This window comes from Hippoglossus hippoglossus, chromosome 9 (assembly GCF_009819705.1).
Source record: "Hippoglossus hippoglossus isolate fHipHip1 chromosome 9, fHipHip1.pri, whole genome shotgun sequence".
NCBI lineage: Eukaryota > Metazoa > Chordata > Actinopteri > Pleuronectiformes > Pleuronectidae > Hippoglossus > Hippoglossus hippoglossus.
The window spans coordinates 26,142,234-26,155,637 of NC_047159.1; the positions used below are offsets into that span (position 1 = coordinate 26,142,234).

A 13,404-nucleotide genomic window follows, 5' to 3' on the forward strand; every position below is an offset into this window, starting at 1 on the left:
TACCAAGCACATGTAATGTGTCAAATGTAAACTGAAACCAGTAATTGGTAATAATGAGTCCTTTTTGTCTTTAACCTGTCATTTGATGTCATCAGGACCACAATCTACTGGAGGGGAGGGTGAATCTTCGCCAGGTTAAAGCTGGCACTGTTGTGGCCCGTCAGGGAGACCAGGTCAGTCTGTTGGACCAACACTCACAGAAACTTAATGTGTTGCTCTTTGAGGAGGCAACAGGTTATTAAAGCACCAAACAAGGGCTACGTTTTCCTCTCAGTATATATGACATCACAATCCCAAAATGTCTTAAAACACATGATCCAATTGCAACTGTTAAAGATTTCCTTGCTAAATCATATTTTGTTCTTATAGAGTCATAAAAGGTTTTTTCTTCAGTAGAGAAAAAGAGAATAAAGTAAAAAAGGAAAAAAGTGCTGTGAAAGTCAAGAATCATAATAATGTGAAATGTTGCTGAGCCTCTGAAACCTTTGAGAATCACCATCTTTAGGGTGTTTGTGTGCCCCAATGATCTTTGGAGCTATGTTGTCAGGTCAGGTGAGGTTTGTGTGAGATGTGAGCCCTTGTGCGTCCTCGCAAACAAACAAACAAACAAAAACATGTAAGAACATTGCTCCATAGGGTCACTAATGATCAGAAACACCATAAGGTATCTTTTATTTACTCAAAGGTCTCACTTCACTCTGCTCTTCCAAGTATGCAGCAGAACCTACAGTTCCTCAGGTAACGCACAGACGTGAGGGGTCCTCTCTAGAGCCTGTGTTTGGTTTGGTCGGAGCAACTCCTGAAACACGGATTTCAACAGTTTAAAATGGGGGATTCTATAGAACAGTCATTCCCAAAGTGTGGCCCGCGGCCCCCTGGTGGGCGGTGAAGCCACTGCAGGTGGGCCGTGAGAGGTCATCAGAAAATAAACAGATAAAAAAGTTTCAGATTTGTAAGTAAGCAATAAATTACCACAAAACATTTATGATTGGTTTTTTCCACGTTGTTCTTATTTTATCTGACCTATATAGCAGGTGTCATTGTTTTTGCTGACCGTCACATTAACACTTGAACGCATCATTCGCGGGGGAATCATAGGTGAGGGAGAACTTTGTTATCTGCTGGGTCGAGCAAGATGAAGCAGAGGAAAGCTGCTGATGACGAAGGGGAATCAGAAAGTTCAACTGACTCATTCAAAACTAAAAAGAGGACTCGCAGAAAGGACTCAAGTGAGGACCTGTCGCTGGCCCAGAGGACTGTGTGTGTGTGCGCTGAGATGCGAGCTCACGAGACCCTGGGACCATGTAAAGTGCGCCGCCGCCGTTTAGAAACTAAACGGACAATATTTATCCAAGCCTCGAGCATCTTTTAAAAACACGCTGAGAGAGCATCGGAGCCAGCTACGCGGCAACATCACCCCTCTCATTGGTTGGGTGAGTTACAGGTGACACGATGTCACTTTACACGATATGTCAATATCAAGTATATCGAGATAAACTGCTTGAAGTGTCAGACTAGAGGAATTCCAGTGTTAATGTCAGTTTATGGACGTTTTTTTTGGGGGGGGGCCTTAAACGCCTTAAGTATATTTGGTTACGCCTCAAATGTGTTTTTCTTCTCCCTGATATTCTTGTTGTGCTCTGTTATACAAAAAGGCAAGAATATATTTTTAACAATACCCTATTTGCACTTCATGTTGTTTTACATTGGTTGCTTTGCAAATTGTTACGCTTAAATGTGGATGTTATTGGATTTGCACTGCATATGCCTACGTTCATATACAATTATTTTAGCTATAAAATGAATAATGTGTTTGGTAATAGATGATTATAGTCCTGTGTGTGGATCTTATAGTTGTGATTAAAGGTGTGGGTGGGCCGCACAATTTTTTCAGTTTTCAAATTGGGCCGCGACATTCTTAAGTTTGGGAACGGCTGCTATAGAAGAAGACCTGCTCATGATGTAGATATGAAGGGCTCATTCTAAGATAATGAAAACATGGTCATTCTTAACTTCAGGTAACTTTAAATTACAGTAATCGCAAAGACGCAAAAACAATATAGAGCTGAGGGTGACTGAAGAGTTGGTGATAATTCACAGTTTTTTTCACTACAACAGAGCACCTACATTACACATAGTCATTTTGTATATTATTAACGTACAAATATTGATCAGTGTAGCTTTAATGTTTATCAAAGATAAGATAAACCAAGTGGTGTGTGGTAATTCTGCCCCTATAGAGTTTGTTGGCTGAGAAAGAGGGAGGCACTGAGGGGGAACTGATGAACAGGAGCAGTTGAAATATTTTTATTTAGTTTATCAAATTAATTTCTGTGGACTCTCCTGAAAACACCATGTTTCTTTTTCACATAATGCATTTTCAATGTTTGTTAAGGAGAAACCCTCGTTGATAATAGCCTATAGTCCCACATAATATATTGAATTGAAAGTAACAGTTCAACAGTTTTGCAGATTAAATAAAGTGTGAATATTTGTATCTATCTACAGGATGTGAGCGTGGCATTTGTCATCTCAGGTATGCTCCATGTTTACCAGCGTATGATTGACCGCGAGGAGGACACCCTGTTGTTTATCACCCGACCGGGTGAGATGGTGGGTCACCTGGCTGTTCTGACAGGCGAGCCGCTCATCTTCACTGTCCGAGCTCACAGAGACTGCACCTTCCTCTCCATATCCAAGGCTCATTTCTACGAGTAGGATCAGGCTCAGGCACAAAACATTCAGTTATTTATTTTTAGGTTCAGACACATGTAAACTACAGACGTGTGTTTTTCTTGTGCTTGCAGGATGATGCGCGAGGAGCCCAGGGTGGTGTTGAATGTAGCTCACACTGTGGTGAAGAGGGTGTCCCCATTTGTCAGACAGATCGACTTCGCCCTGGACTGGATGGCTTTGGAGGCCGGCCGTGCTGTCTACAGGTATCTTCTCTATGGAGCTAAAGATGAAAACATAACGTCCTTGGTGAAGGTGTTTAATGTCCACTGTTTTGTTGTGTTTTGGTGACACAAGAACATAAAAGAAACACTGGTTGTGACAGCAGAAGGCATAGTAGGGTTGGAAGTTGCCATTTCCTGATTGCCTTATTGTTTTTAGACAAGGAGACAAATCAGACAGCACCTTCATCGTCCTCAGTGGCCGACTTCGCTCTGTCATTGCAAAGGATGATGGAAAGAAGGAGCTGGCTGGAGAGTATGGTCGCGGTGACTTAATAGGCGTGGTGAGTCATCGTAAACTGACATGCGTGTAGCATTGTGTGCTGGGTTTGAATTGTGATTCTTTTTAAAAATTATTATTAACTGCAAAAACCATAAGGTCAGTGTGAAGAGAACATCTCTTAAATTTAAATAAATAAAGACACTTCTAGGAGAAACACTACAATACACTACACTACAAATTGCAGTACAACTCTTGTTGTGTGGATTGATCAGGTTGAGGCCCTGACACACATGAACCGAGCCACCACAGTCCACGCTGTCAGAGACTCTGAGCTGGCCAAACTTCCTGAAGGAGCTCTGAACTCAATCAAGAGAAGGTATCCTCAAGTTGTCACCAGGCTGATTCACCTGCTGGGACAGAAGATCCTGGGCAACATGCAGCAGATCAATGGACCCCTGGCTGGTACATATGTTCTCTTTTTGTTAGTGTATGTCAGCATGGGACTGAATTCATCTGCTTTATGAACAATAGGTACATAACTTTTTATCATGTGAAGACTTTAAAATTAACTGCCTGCTGACTTACAAAATCTATCACTCAGTGTGGCTAGAAAGCAACAAAAAGTAGTTAAATGTATGGAATTCCTGTTAGTATATTATATTGTATATGTGTTTTAGTATCTATAATACAGTATCTAGTAAGAGAAACATCCTTCATCCTGCAGCTCGTAGTCTGGCTCTCAACACCCCGACCAGTAAGTGGGATGCAGGGAATCCAGCTTCCAACCTGTCCACTGTTGCCATCCTGCCTGTGTCTGAGGAGGTTCCTCTCACCTCCTTCACTCTGGAGCTGCAGCATGCGCTCAGTGGCATCGGTACACACAGACACACACACTCATTCATTCACACACATTAAAAAAACCTACACAACAATTGCAAAACACAAATTATACTAATTCAAATACAAATGTGGCCTCTCTATTCCATATACAATACAAATATTTTATTATGATTTATTATTGACCCTCATACAAACTCTCTTAAACATCCACACACGTACCATGAGCCTGAGCAGATTTCTATTTCAAACACCATTTTGGTGTTACATAACAAATTGATAGACAATTGATTCTCTATTCTTGAACTTACCTCTTGTCTTAGTATAAACAGTGGATTGTAGAAGTGCACCCTCTAATGGTTTTGCTCTTATTTTGGTTCATCCTCTGCTGCACATTGTCAGTCATTGATATTCCATGTTCCTTGCATCAATAATTTTTCTTGTTACACCATTACTGAATGAGGCTTAACATGTAACAAACACTTAAATATTTTTGATTGCTGATTTTGGACCAAAAGAGCCTCCATTAAAAAGTAAAATAGAAAGTCTCTGTTCAATCATGAAGTCTAAAGTTTTAGGTGTGTGACAATGAAACGGTTGCTACAGACAGAGATAAAAAATCACACAGATAAAGGTAATGTACAGCAGTGAAGACCTGCAGTACTTACAGATGATTAAACCTACTTTATATAAAATACGTGTCCACTTGTTTGAGGTTAGGAGAACCAGACATTGAATCTGCTCTATGATGCATTCTACTTCACTTTCATTCACAGCAGTTTCATAGGTCTTGTTAGAAAAAACCTTGCTTGACATGTTTCTGATTTCTGAAGGTCCCACTCAACTCCTGACCAGTGACATTATCAAACAGCGACTTGGCGCTGCTGCTCTGGACAGGTAAACATTTGATTAAGTCATTTTTCTGTAAATAGTAAAGTAATGCCAGATGAGACTGAGTTCAGATTTTTTAAAGTCTGATGAGATATGACTGGTTATGTTGTCTGGTTCTTTCTTTCTGACACAGGCGGTGTTGCTGAATTGTTATACTTAAATTTCTTAAAGACAAAAAGACATAAGATTCAGGGATGTCATTTAGTTTTAACAGTTGACATGGTGCTGATGTTTGTACGTCTCCTCTTTAGTGTCCACGAGTACCGTCTGTCCAGTTGGCTTGGGCAGCAGGAAGACATCCATCGTATAGTCCTCTACCAGTCTGACTCTGGCCTCACGCCTTGGACCCAGCGCTGCATTCGCCAGGCTGACTGCATCATCATTGTGGGACTGGGTGAAAAGGAGCCCACTGTAGGCGAGGTCAGTGAAAACCTGAGCAGCTGCTCAGGTTTGCCTTCTTGACACAAGACACAAAAAAAAAATTCTTGGTTTTTATTTGTTTTTAGTTAAAATGAAAAGCATCAGAGGGGTGATGCACAGCCTAAGCATGTGTTGTATATACCTCAATCAGGCAATGTTAACTTTTTATATTGTGATAAGAATGACAGAATGGTTTCTTCCCCCTGCTAAGGATCCGCAACAAAATTGAATGGGTGTCTCTTGTCTCTACATTAACTTATTCATGATGTCACACAATTTCCCCCTGGGATCAATAAAGTATTTCTTATTTCTGATTCTGATGTCACTTATATGACATCATATGATGGGGAATCATTAGGCATGCAGGGTAAATATTTTGGTTTAGTTTCTCTAGCTCTGGTATTGATTTGGAATGTGAAAATGCTGTAATACTTAAAAGTTAAATTAAATTAGTTGAATTAGGATCAATTCTTACTTTTGTGACATGAGTCTCACTCTTAACTACCGTTTGAAGCACCATGGAGAAAGGCTTCAATCAGCTGTTGGTAGTATCACCGTCAGATAGGCCAACTTAGCTACCGTGTTTGATGTTTAAACTAAGCTGATTCCTGAAGTTACTACTTCCCTGTGACTTGTAATGCTATTATGTATAGCTACATCCATAAAATCACAGTATTATATTTATATATTTAGTGTTATATTCTCTTTCTTTTACTTGCTACATTTTTTCCACCTGTAGTTGGAGCGAATGTTGGAGGGCAGTGCAGTTCGGGCCCAGAAGCAGCTGGTGTTGCTGCACAGGGAGGACGGCCCGCAGCCCAAAGGGACGGCAGAGTGGCTCAACATGCGGAGCTGGATCTCCAGACACCATCACCTGTCCTGCCCCCGCAGAGTCTTCTCCAGGCGCAGTTTACCTCAGCTGGTATTAAACCCTGACTTACTCAAGTCTGTTATTGGGATGTCTAGCCAGTTTGCAAATGCTTAACACCTGCTTTTGTTTGTGTGTGTGATCTCCAGAGAGAGTTGTACCAGCGTGTTTTTGAAAAATGTCCAGATCGTCATTCTGACTTCTCCCGTTTGGCCAGGATCCTGACAGGAAACAGCATCGCCCTTGTATTTGGTGGAGGAGGTGCCAGGTACTGAAGTTTTGAACACATACACATTTAACACACTAACATGGTGAGATTGAGTCTCAGGAATCAAACACATACCCTGCAATCTCAAGCTGAATCAAGTTCACTATTTTGGGAATTAGGTACTTTCACATATTACTTATGTTTTGATCCAGTTGATGAGTAAACTTTAAGTAAAATTTAGGAATTGTATCTAAAAAAGTTGTGAAATTTATTTTACTTTCAACTCCACTTCATTTTTGCAATGCATTGTGTTAAGTGTTCACTTTGTTTTTTATATTTTTGTGGCAGTTGACCATGCCACGAGGCTCTCACCACAGCAGCCAGAGACGAACCATTTGGATTTGAGCATTTTTATTAAGTTCAGACACACACTTGAACGAACATAAATTAACTTCAACTAAAGGCAACTAGCTTTACAGCTCCGTTGGTCTCTTCAAGAGTCTCCCAGTGTCTTGTGTGTCTGAGTCTTCCCAAGTGTTCTCCCAGTTCCCTTAACGCAGCTCAGACGCTGCCTCTTAAGCATGAGGACTAATCAGCTAACAGCTCTCACCTGTGCTGATTGATCCTCTGTGATGGAGGTGAGGGGGCTGGGACAATTTTATAAGCGATCAATAACAAGAAATAATAGTAGACACTGCCTCCTTCAATGAGAGCAGTGTGCCCGCAGCAGCACTATCACTGGTGAAAAACAAGAAAAAACTAAAATGGATACAGAAGAGGCCACCACCGAGAATCAGCCATAATGATGTAGTAGACATTGGGGAATAGGCTACACTCTGCAAGTACTTTGATTTTTAATACTTAAAGCATATTTAAAAGCAAGTACTTACTTTTACTTAAGTATAATGGTTAATGTGGTACTTTTACCATAGTCAATTTATTTGGACTTTTTAAAAATGTTTCAGTACTTTCTACACCACTGGCTGTTACCACATTTGGTTTTGCTTACAGATGAACGTAGCTGCATCATACATTTTTTACTGTTGATTTTGTGATTTATTTATTTAAAAAAAATAGTATTTCTTATGGTGTTATTCAATCTTGGATAAATTAAACCTATGTCAGAATCAGTCCAGTAGAGGACAGCACTGGAGGACATGTGAAAAATGTCATTACGTGTAAAGCAGATAATTATCTGCTTTTCTGACTTCATTTATTTCAGTATTAAAATGAAACATTAGAAGAGGATAAATGGAACCTTCATGCATAACTATCAATACAGACAGTAACCAACTGATAATCAGTTTACATTAGTATATGATGTGTATAATATGGACATTCTGATTATTTATGTTTCCTTTTCTCTCTGCTGCTGTTTGTCCTGGAGCTCTGATGAGGTAGGGACTGTGTTCCCCTCATTTGTGACCGGAGACACCTGGTAGTAATATGAACACATCAGATAGATGATGCTCTCCTTGCCTCCGTTGTTTGAGTGGGTTTGTGTGCTGAGTGCCACACAAGTATCTGTGCTTTGTAATTTGAACAAGTCATGTGACATGTGTGAATCGTCTTTAAATAACATTCTCTTATCTATTTATTGGGATTTGAAACATTATTTTTTAACAAAGTCATAGAAATATATCAAACCTCACTCCACTGGGGTTTTTATATAATGAAGAAAGACTGTGAATATGAGACAAACATTTAAAATAAAATTTTTAACAGTACTTGGAAAAAGTGATATAAGATATACCTGTAATATTTATTTTGATGGATCTTTTTTTTTTAGGGGCTGCTCTCAGGTTGGAATCCTACGGGCATTGAAAGAGGCAGGGATCCCCATCGACTTGGTGGGCGGCACCTCCATCGGCTCCTTCATGGGGGCGCTGTATGCTGAGGAGAAGAGCTACAGTCGCGTGAGGGTCCGGGCTCGAGAATGGGCTATGGTGTGATCACAATGAAGATACACACTTATGTTCAAAAACGTTTCTCATCCTGGTTGAAAACAATGAATTTCTCTTGCTAAATCTTTGTCAGTAATAGAAAATTGTTGTAAATCAAGTTATTTTTGTTATTATGACAATACTCTGTTATGATTCTGTTTTCAAATTGGACCCTTGTTTGCCTGCAACATGTTTTAGCAGGTATGATGTTTACCGATCAGTACATAACTTTCTTTTAACTTACTTTTGTAACTTCCCTCCTTCCCCAGGACATGACCTCATACTTTAAGAAGATATTGGATCTTACCTACCCAATTACTTCCATGTTTTCTGGAGCGTCTTTTAACTCCAGCATTAGCTCTGTCTTCAAGGACAAACAGATCGAGGTAAGATGAGGGCTTTATTTAAAATATTTTGTTTTAACCTCTCAGCTGCCAGTAATATTAAGCCACATATTTATGTATCTAAAAGTTTCACATTAGTTACAAAGAGCTAGAGCTCAGCAGTTAGGCAGAGCAGATTTTTACAGGAGATTGAAATTGTTCCAAACCACTTCAGTAACCCTAACCCCAATTTTTTCTGTTAAAGAGACAGTTCTCTCGGTGGGGGGGTGGTTTGTTTTAGGGTTAGGGTTATAAGGGACGGCCTTTCTGAATGTTTATATCAAGAGAAAGCCCAACAAACAGACAAAAACATGAAAAAGAGCACCATTGAACAAACTACAAGAACAAAATGTTCAAGAAATAAATATTATAAAAAATAAGTGCAGTACGGGCATGCATAAAACATTTGTGTAATATTAATTATCAAAATTGTCTATAAAAACGTTTTTGTTAGTGAAACACAGCACAGGTCTTACAATTGCACCTGTATTAAAAAAGGTGTGTTCAAAATGGGCCAAAGACCTGTGCAGCCAATGAGAATTATGGTGGGGGGGCAGGGGGACCCCAGGCGGCAGTGGTAGTCTGGGAGGGGAAGAAATGGGAATATTATTGGGGGTTGCTGTGGAGAAAATGAGGCTACTTGTCGTTGAGACCTTTTGGTATAGTGGTGTCTAATCTGAAAATCCATATCTTTTCTGTCCTCTGTCCAGTGGTTCTATGATTATTGTCTTATTATAATATGCATAAGTGTTTACAGTCATGCTCACAAATGTTGCTTTTTCTTTCTTCTCCTAGGACCTGTGGCTACCTTATTTCAACATCACAACAGATATCACAGCTTCCTCCATGAGAGTACACACTGACGGTCTGTCACACTTTTATTTCTACTTTAAAAAATGACATCAACATTTGATATATTTCTGTCATCCCTCATGAATCCCTGGAGACTTACTAGCAGCAGCAGAGTGATTTATTGATCAGAACGACTGTCCCAAAATGGAAATGGTCTGTTCAATTCAATACAGATTAGACAAAATGACAAAATCCTGCATGTAGGCAGTGAAATCTGCTAAATCTTTGAAACAAATCTGCGCATAGAGCTGAAGATTTGAAGATTTTTTCCATTTTCAGATATCTCTCAACCAGTCAATTATACCACTACCTCTCTCCTGCTCAGGCTCGTTGTGGAGGTATGTCAGGGCCAGTATGTCATTGTCTGGTTACCTGCCCCCTCTGTGTGATCCTAAAGATGGACATTTACTCATGGACGGAGGCTACATCAACAACCTGCCTGGTGAGGAGCTCTGTTCCTGTTTCATATGAGAGATAATGATGTAAAAATCTAAATCAAATTTTCTGTGTGAGACCATTATTTTTTGTTTATTAGCATGTTGATAGGGCACAACTGACAAGGATGAGGAAACATTTTCTGTTATGGATACAGCTGCTGCCTATTAGAATATTCTAATGAACTCATTCAAGCTTCTTAAACAGGCCTTACGTTCTTGTAAAAAATATTTAAACCCTTCAAACTATTTAGTTTCTTTATGCAATGGCTAAGCATTTACAATGTTTCATTTTGGGATGTTGTTATAGCTAATTGGAATGTGTACCTGATGTCGACATGGATCTGTATCTTTTGAAGTGTGAATGCCATCACAGGTATCCTTAAATCAAGTAAATAAGTATAGAGTTTTCCTGACATTTGGACTCAACTTGTCCTGTTCCACCACAATTTTTCCCTGCCGTAGATGACTTTTAATCTGAGGGTCCAGGGTTCAAGTCCCTGTTCAGGCGATGATCTCCTCTAAAAGGAGTTACTTTGAAGTTAGTTAGGTAGGGTAATAACAAAACAAGGCTGTTTTCACTATCATGTCTTTGTATGCTTATATAACCTCTCAGTTATCCAAGTTGGAAGTTAATAAGTGAGTTATGGCATTTTTCATGCTGGATCTGTGTCTTCTGAAGTGTGTATGCCATAACAGGTATCCCTGAATCAAGTCAATAAGTCTGCAAGTACAGAGTTTTCCTGAGATTTGGGCTCAACCTGGGCTATGGTCCTGTTCGACCACAAGTACCCAGAAGTATTCGTTTTTCCTTGCCGTAGATGCCCTTCGACTGCCCAACTGTATGAAGTGGTAGGTTGTTGTTGTTGGAAGTCGTGTATGTGTGTGTAAAGGGGATTTGGACTTGTTGCGAATTTTTCATCCAAAAGATAAAGCTCTCGAAGCCTGCATAGCTCAGACGGTGGAGCATCAGACTTTTAATCTGAGGGTCCAGGGCTCAAGTCCCTGTTCAGGCAATGTACTCCTTTTCAGGGAGTTTCATTCAAATTACTATTAGGTACGGTAAAAACAAAACAAGGCCGATTTCACAATCATATCTTTGGACGTATATATACCCTCACAGTTATCGAAAAGATGGAACATAATATGTGTGTTATGGCTGCTTTCATGCTGGATCTGTGTCTTCTGAAGTGTGTATGCCATAACAGGTATCCTTGAATCAAGTCAGTAAGTCTGCAAGCATAGAGTTTTCCTGAGATTTGGGCTCAACTTGTGCTATGGTCCTGTTCCACCACAAGGTCTCAGAAGTATACATTTTTCCTTGCCGTAAATGCCCTTCAACTGTCCAACTGTATGAAGTGGTAGGTTGCCGTTGTTGGTAGCAGTGTATGTGTATGTAAAGGGGAATTCGGACTTCGTGCTCATTTTTCATCGAAAAGACATTGCTCTCGAAGCCTGGATAGCTCAGACGGTAGAGCATCAGACTTTTAATCTGAGGGTCCAGGGTTCAAGTTCCTGTTCAGGCGATGTACTCCTTTTGATGGAGTTTCATTCAAATTACTATTAGGTACAGACAGAACAAGGCAGATTTCACGATCATGTCTTTGGACGTATATATGCCCTCACAGTTATCGAAAAGATGGAATATAATATGTGTGTTATGGCTGGTTTCATGCTGGATCTGTGTCTTCTGAAGTGTGTATGCCATAACAGGTATCCTTGAATCAAGTCAGTAAGTCTGCAAGCATAGAGTTTTCCTGAGATTTGGGCTCAACTTGGGCTATGGTCCTGTTCGACCACAAGTACCCAGAAGTATTCGTTTTTCCTTGCCGTAGATGCCCTTCGACTGCCCAACTGTATGAAGTGGTAGGTTGTCATTGTTGGTAGCAGTGTATGTGTATGTAAAAGGAAATTTGGACTTCGTGCGAATTTTTCATCCAAAAGAAATTGCTCTCGAAGCCTGGGTAGCTCAGACGGTAGAGCATCAGACTTTTAATCTGAGGGTCCAGGTTTCAAGTCCCTGTTCAGGCGATGTACTCCTCTTGAGGGAGTTTCATTCAAATTACTATTAGGTACGGTAAAAACAAAACAAGGCCGATTTCACTATCATGTCTTTGGATGCTTATATACCCTCAGAGTTATCCAAGTTGGAAGTTAATAAGTGAGTTATGGCATTTTTCATGCTGGATCTGTGTCTTCTGAAGTGTGTATGCCATAACAGGTATCCCTGAATCAAGTCAATAAGTCTGCAAGTATAGAGTTTTCCTGAGATTTGGGCTCAACTTGGGCTATGGTCCTGTTCGACCACAAGTACCCAGAAGTATTCGTTTTTCCTTGCCGTAGATGCCCTTCGACTGCCCAACTGTATGAAGTGGTAGGTTGCCGTTGTTGGTAGCAGTGTATGTGTATGTAAAGGGGAATTCGGACTTCGTGCGAATTTTTCATCCAAAAGAAATTGCTCTCGAAGCCTGGGTAGCTCAGACGGTAGAGCATCAGACTTTTAATCTGAGGGTCCAGGGTTCAAGTCCCTGTTCAGGCGATATATTCCTCTTATAGGACTTACATGGAAAATACTATTAGGTAGGGTAATAACAAAACAAGTCCTCTTCCACTATCATGTCTTTGGATGCTTATATACCCTCAGAGTTATCCAAGTTGGAAGTTAATAAGTGAGTTATGGCATTTTTCATGCTGGATCTGTGTCTTCTGAAGTGTGTATGCCATAACAGCTTTCCCTGAATCAAGTCAATAAGTCTGCAAGTATAGAGTTTTCCTGAGATTTGGGCTCAACTTGGGCTATGGTCCTGTTCGACCACAAGTACCCAGAAGTATTCGTTTTTCCTTGCCGTAGATGCCCTTCGACTGCCCAACTGTATGAAGTGGTAGGTTGTCATTGTTGGTAGCAGTGTATGTGTATGTAAAGCGGAATTTGGACTTCGTGCTCATTTTTCATCGAAAAGAAATTGCTCTCGAAGCCTGGATAGCTCAGACGGTAGAGCATCAGACTTTTAATCTGAGGGTCCAGGTTTCAAGTCCCTGTTCAGGCGATGTACTCCTCTTGAGGGAGTTTCATTCAAATTACTATTAGGTACGGTAAAAACAAAACAAGGCCGATTTCACTATCATGTCTTTGGATGCTTATATACCCTCAGAGTTATCCAAGTTGGAAGTTAATAAGTGAGTTATGGCATTTTTCATGCTGGATCTGTGTCTTCTGAAGTGTGTATGCCATAACAGCTTTCCCTGAATCAAGTCAATAAGTCTGCAAGTATAGAGTTTTCCTGAGATTTGGGCTCAACTTGGGCTATGGTCCTGTTCGACCACAAGTACCCAGAAGTATTCGTTTTTCCTTGCCGTAGATGCCCTTCGACTGCCCAACTGTATGAAGTGG

General features: G+C 40.3%; 1 protein-coding gene and 5 non-coding genes across 9 annotated transcripts in view; all 6 read left to right on the forward strand.

The window, feature by feature from the left end:
* Positions 1-13,404, forward strand: part of pnpla7b (patatin-like phospholipase domain containing 7b) — a 52,302-nt gene that overhangs the window by 9,778 nt on the left and 29,120 nt on the right. For all 4 annotated transcript variants that reach the window (XR_004614945.1, XM_034595727.1, XM_034595726.1 and 1 more), the window contains exons 16-29: positions 96-173; positions 2,509-2,714; positions 2,808-2,939; positions 3,115-3,238; positions 3,450-3,639; positions 3,902-4,051; positions 4,848-4,911; positions 5,157-5,325; positions 6,065-6,247; positions 6,343-6,461; positions 8,191-8,347; positions 8,614-8,730; positions 9,523-9,592; positions 9,905-10,021. Coding sequence is in view for 3 of the 4 variants with exons in the window: in XM_034595727.1 (XP_034451618.1) it covers positions 96-173; positions 2,509-2,714; positions 2,808-2,939; positions 3,115-3,238; positions 3,450-3,639; positions 3,902-4,051; positions 4,848-4,911; positions 5,157-5,325; positions 6,065-6,247; positions 6,343-6,461; positions 8,191-8,347; positions 8,614-8,730; positions 9,523-9,592; positions 9,905-10,021 (1,876 nt within the window). In the remaining variant the exon portion in view is untranslated. The remainder of the gene's footprint in view (positions 1-95; positions 174-2,508; positions 2,715-2,807; positions 2,940-3,114; positions 3,239-3,449; positions 3,640-3,901; positions 4,052-4,847; positions 4,912-5,156; positions 5,326-6,064; positions 6,248-6,342; positions 6,462-8,190; positions 8,348-8,613; positions 8,731-9,522; positions 9,593-9,904; positions 10,022-13,404) is intronic.
* trnak-uuu lies at positions 10,957-11,029 on the forward strand. The gene has a single exon. It is a non-coding gene; the product is annotated as a tRNA-Lys (tRNA).
* trnak-uuu lies at positions 11,467-11,539 on the forward strand. The gene has a single exon. It is a non-coding gene; the product is annotated as a tRNA-Lys (tRNA).
* trnak-uuu lies at positions 11,972-12,044 on the forward strand. Its single transcript has one exon. It is a non-coding gene; the product is annotated as a tRNA-Lys (tRNA).
* On the forward strand, positions 12,480-12,552 carry trnak-uuu. The gene has a single exon. It is a non-coding gene; the product is annotated as a tRNA-Lys (tRNA).
* trnak-uuu lies at positions 12,988-13,060 on the forward strand. Its single transcript has one exon. It is a non-coding gene; the product is annotated as a tRNA-Lys (tRNA).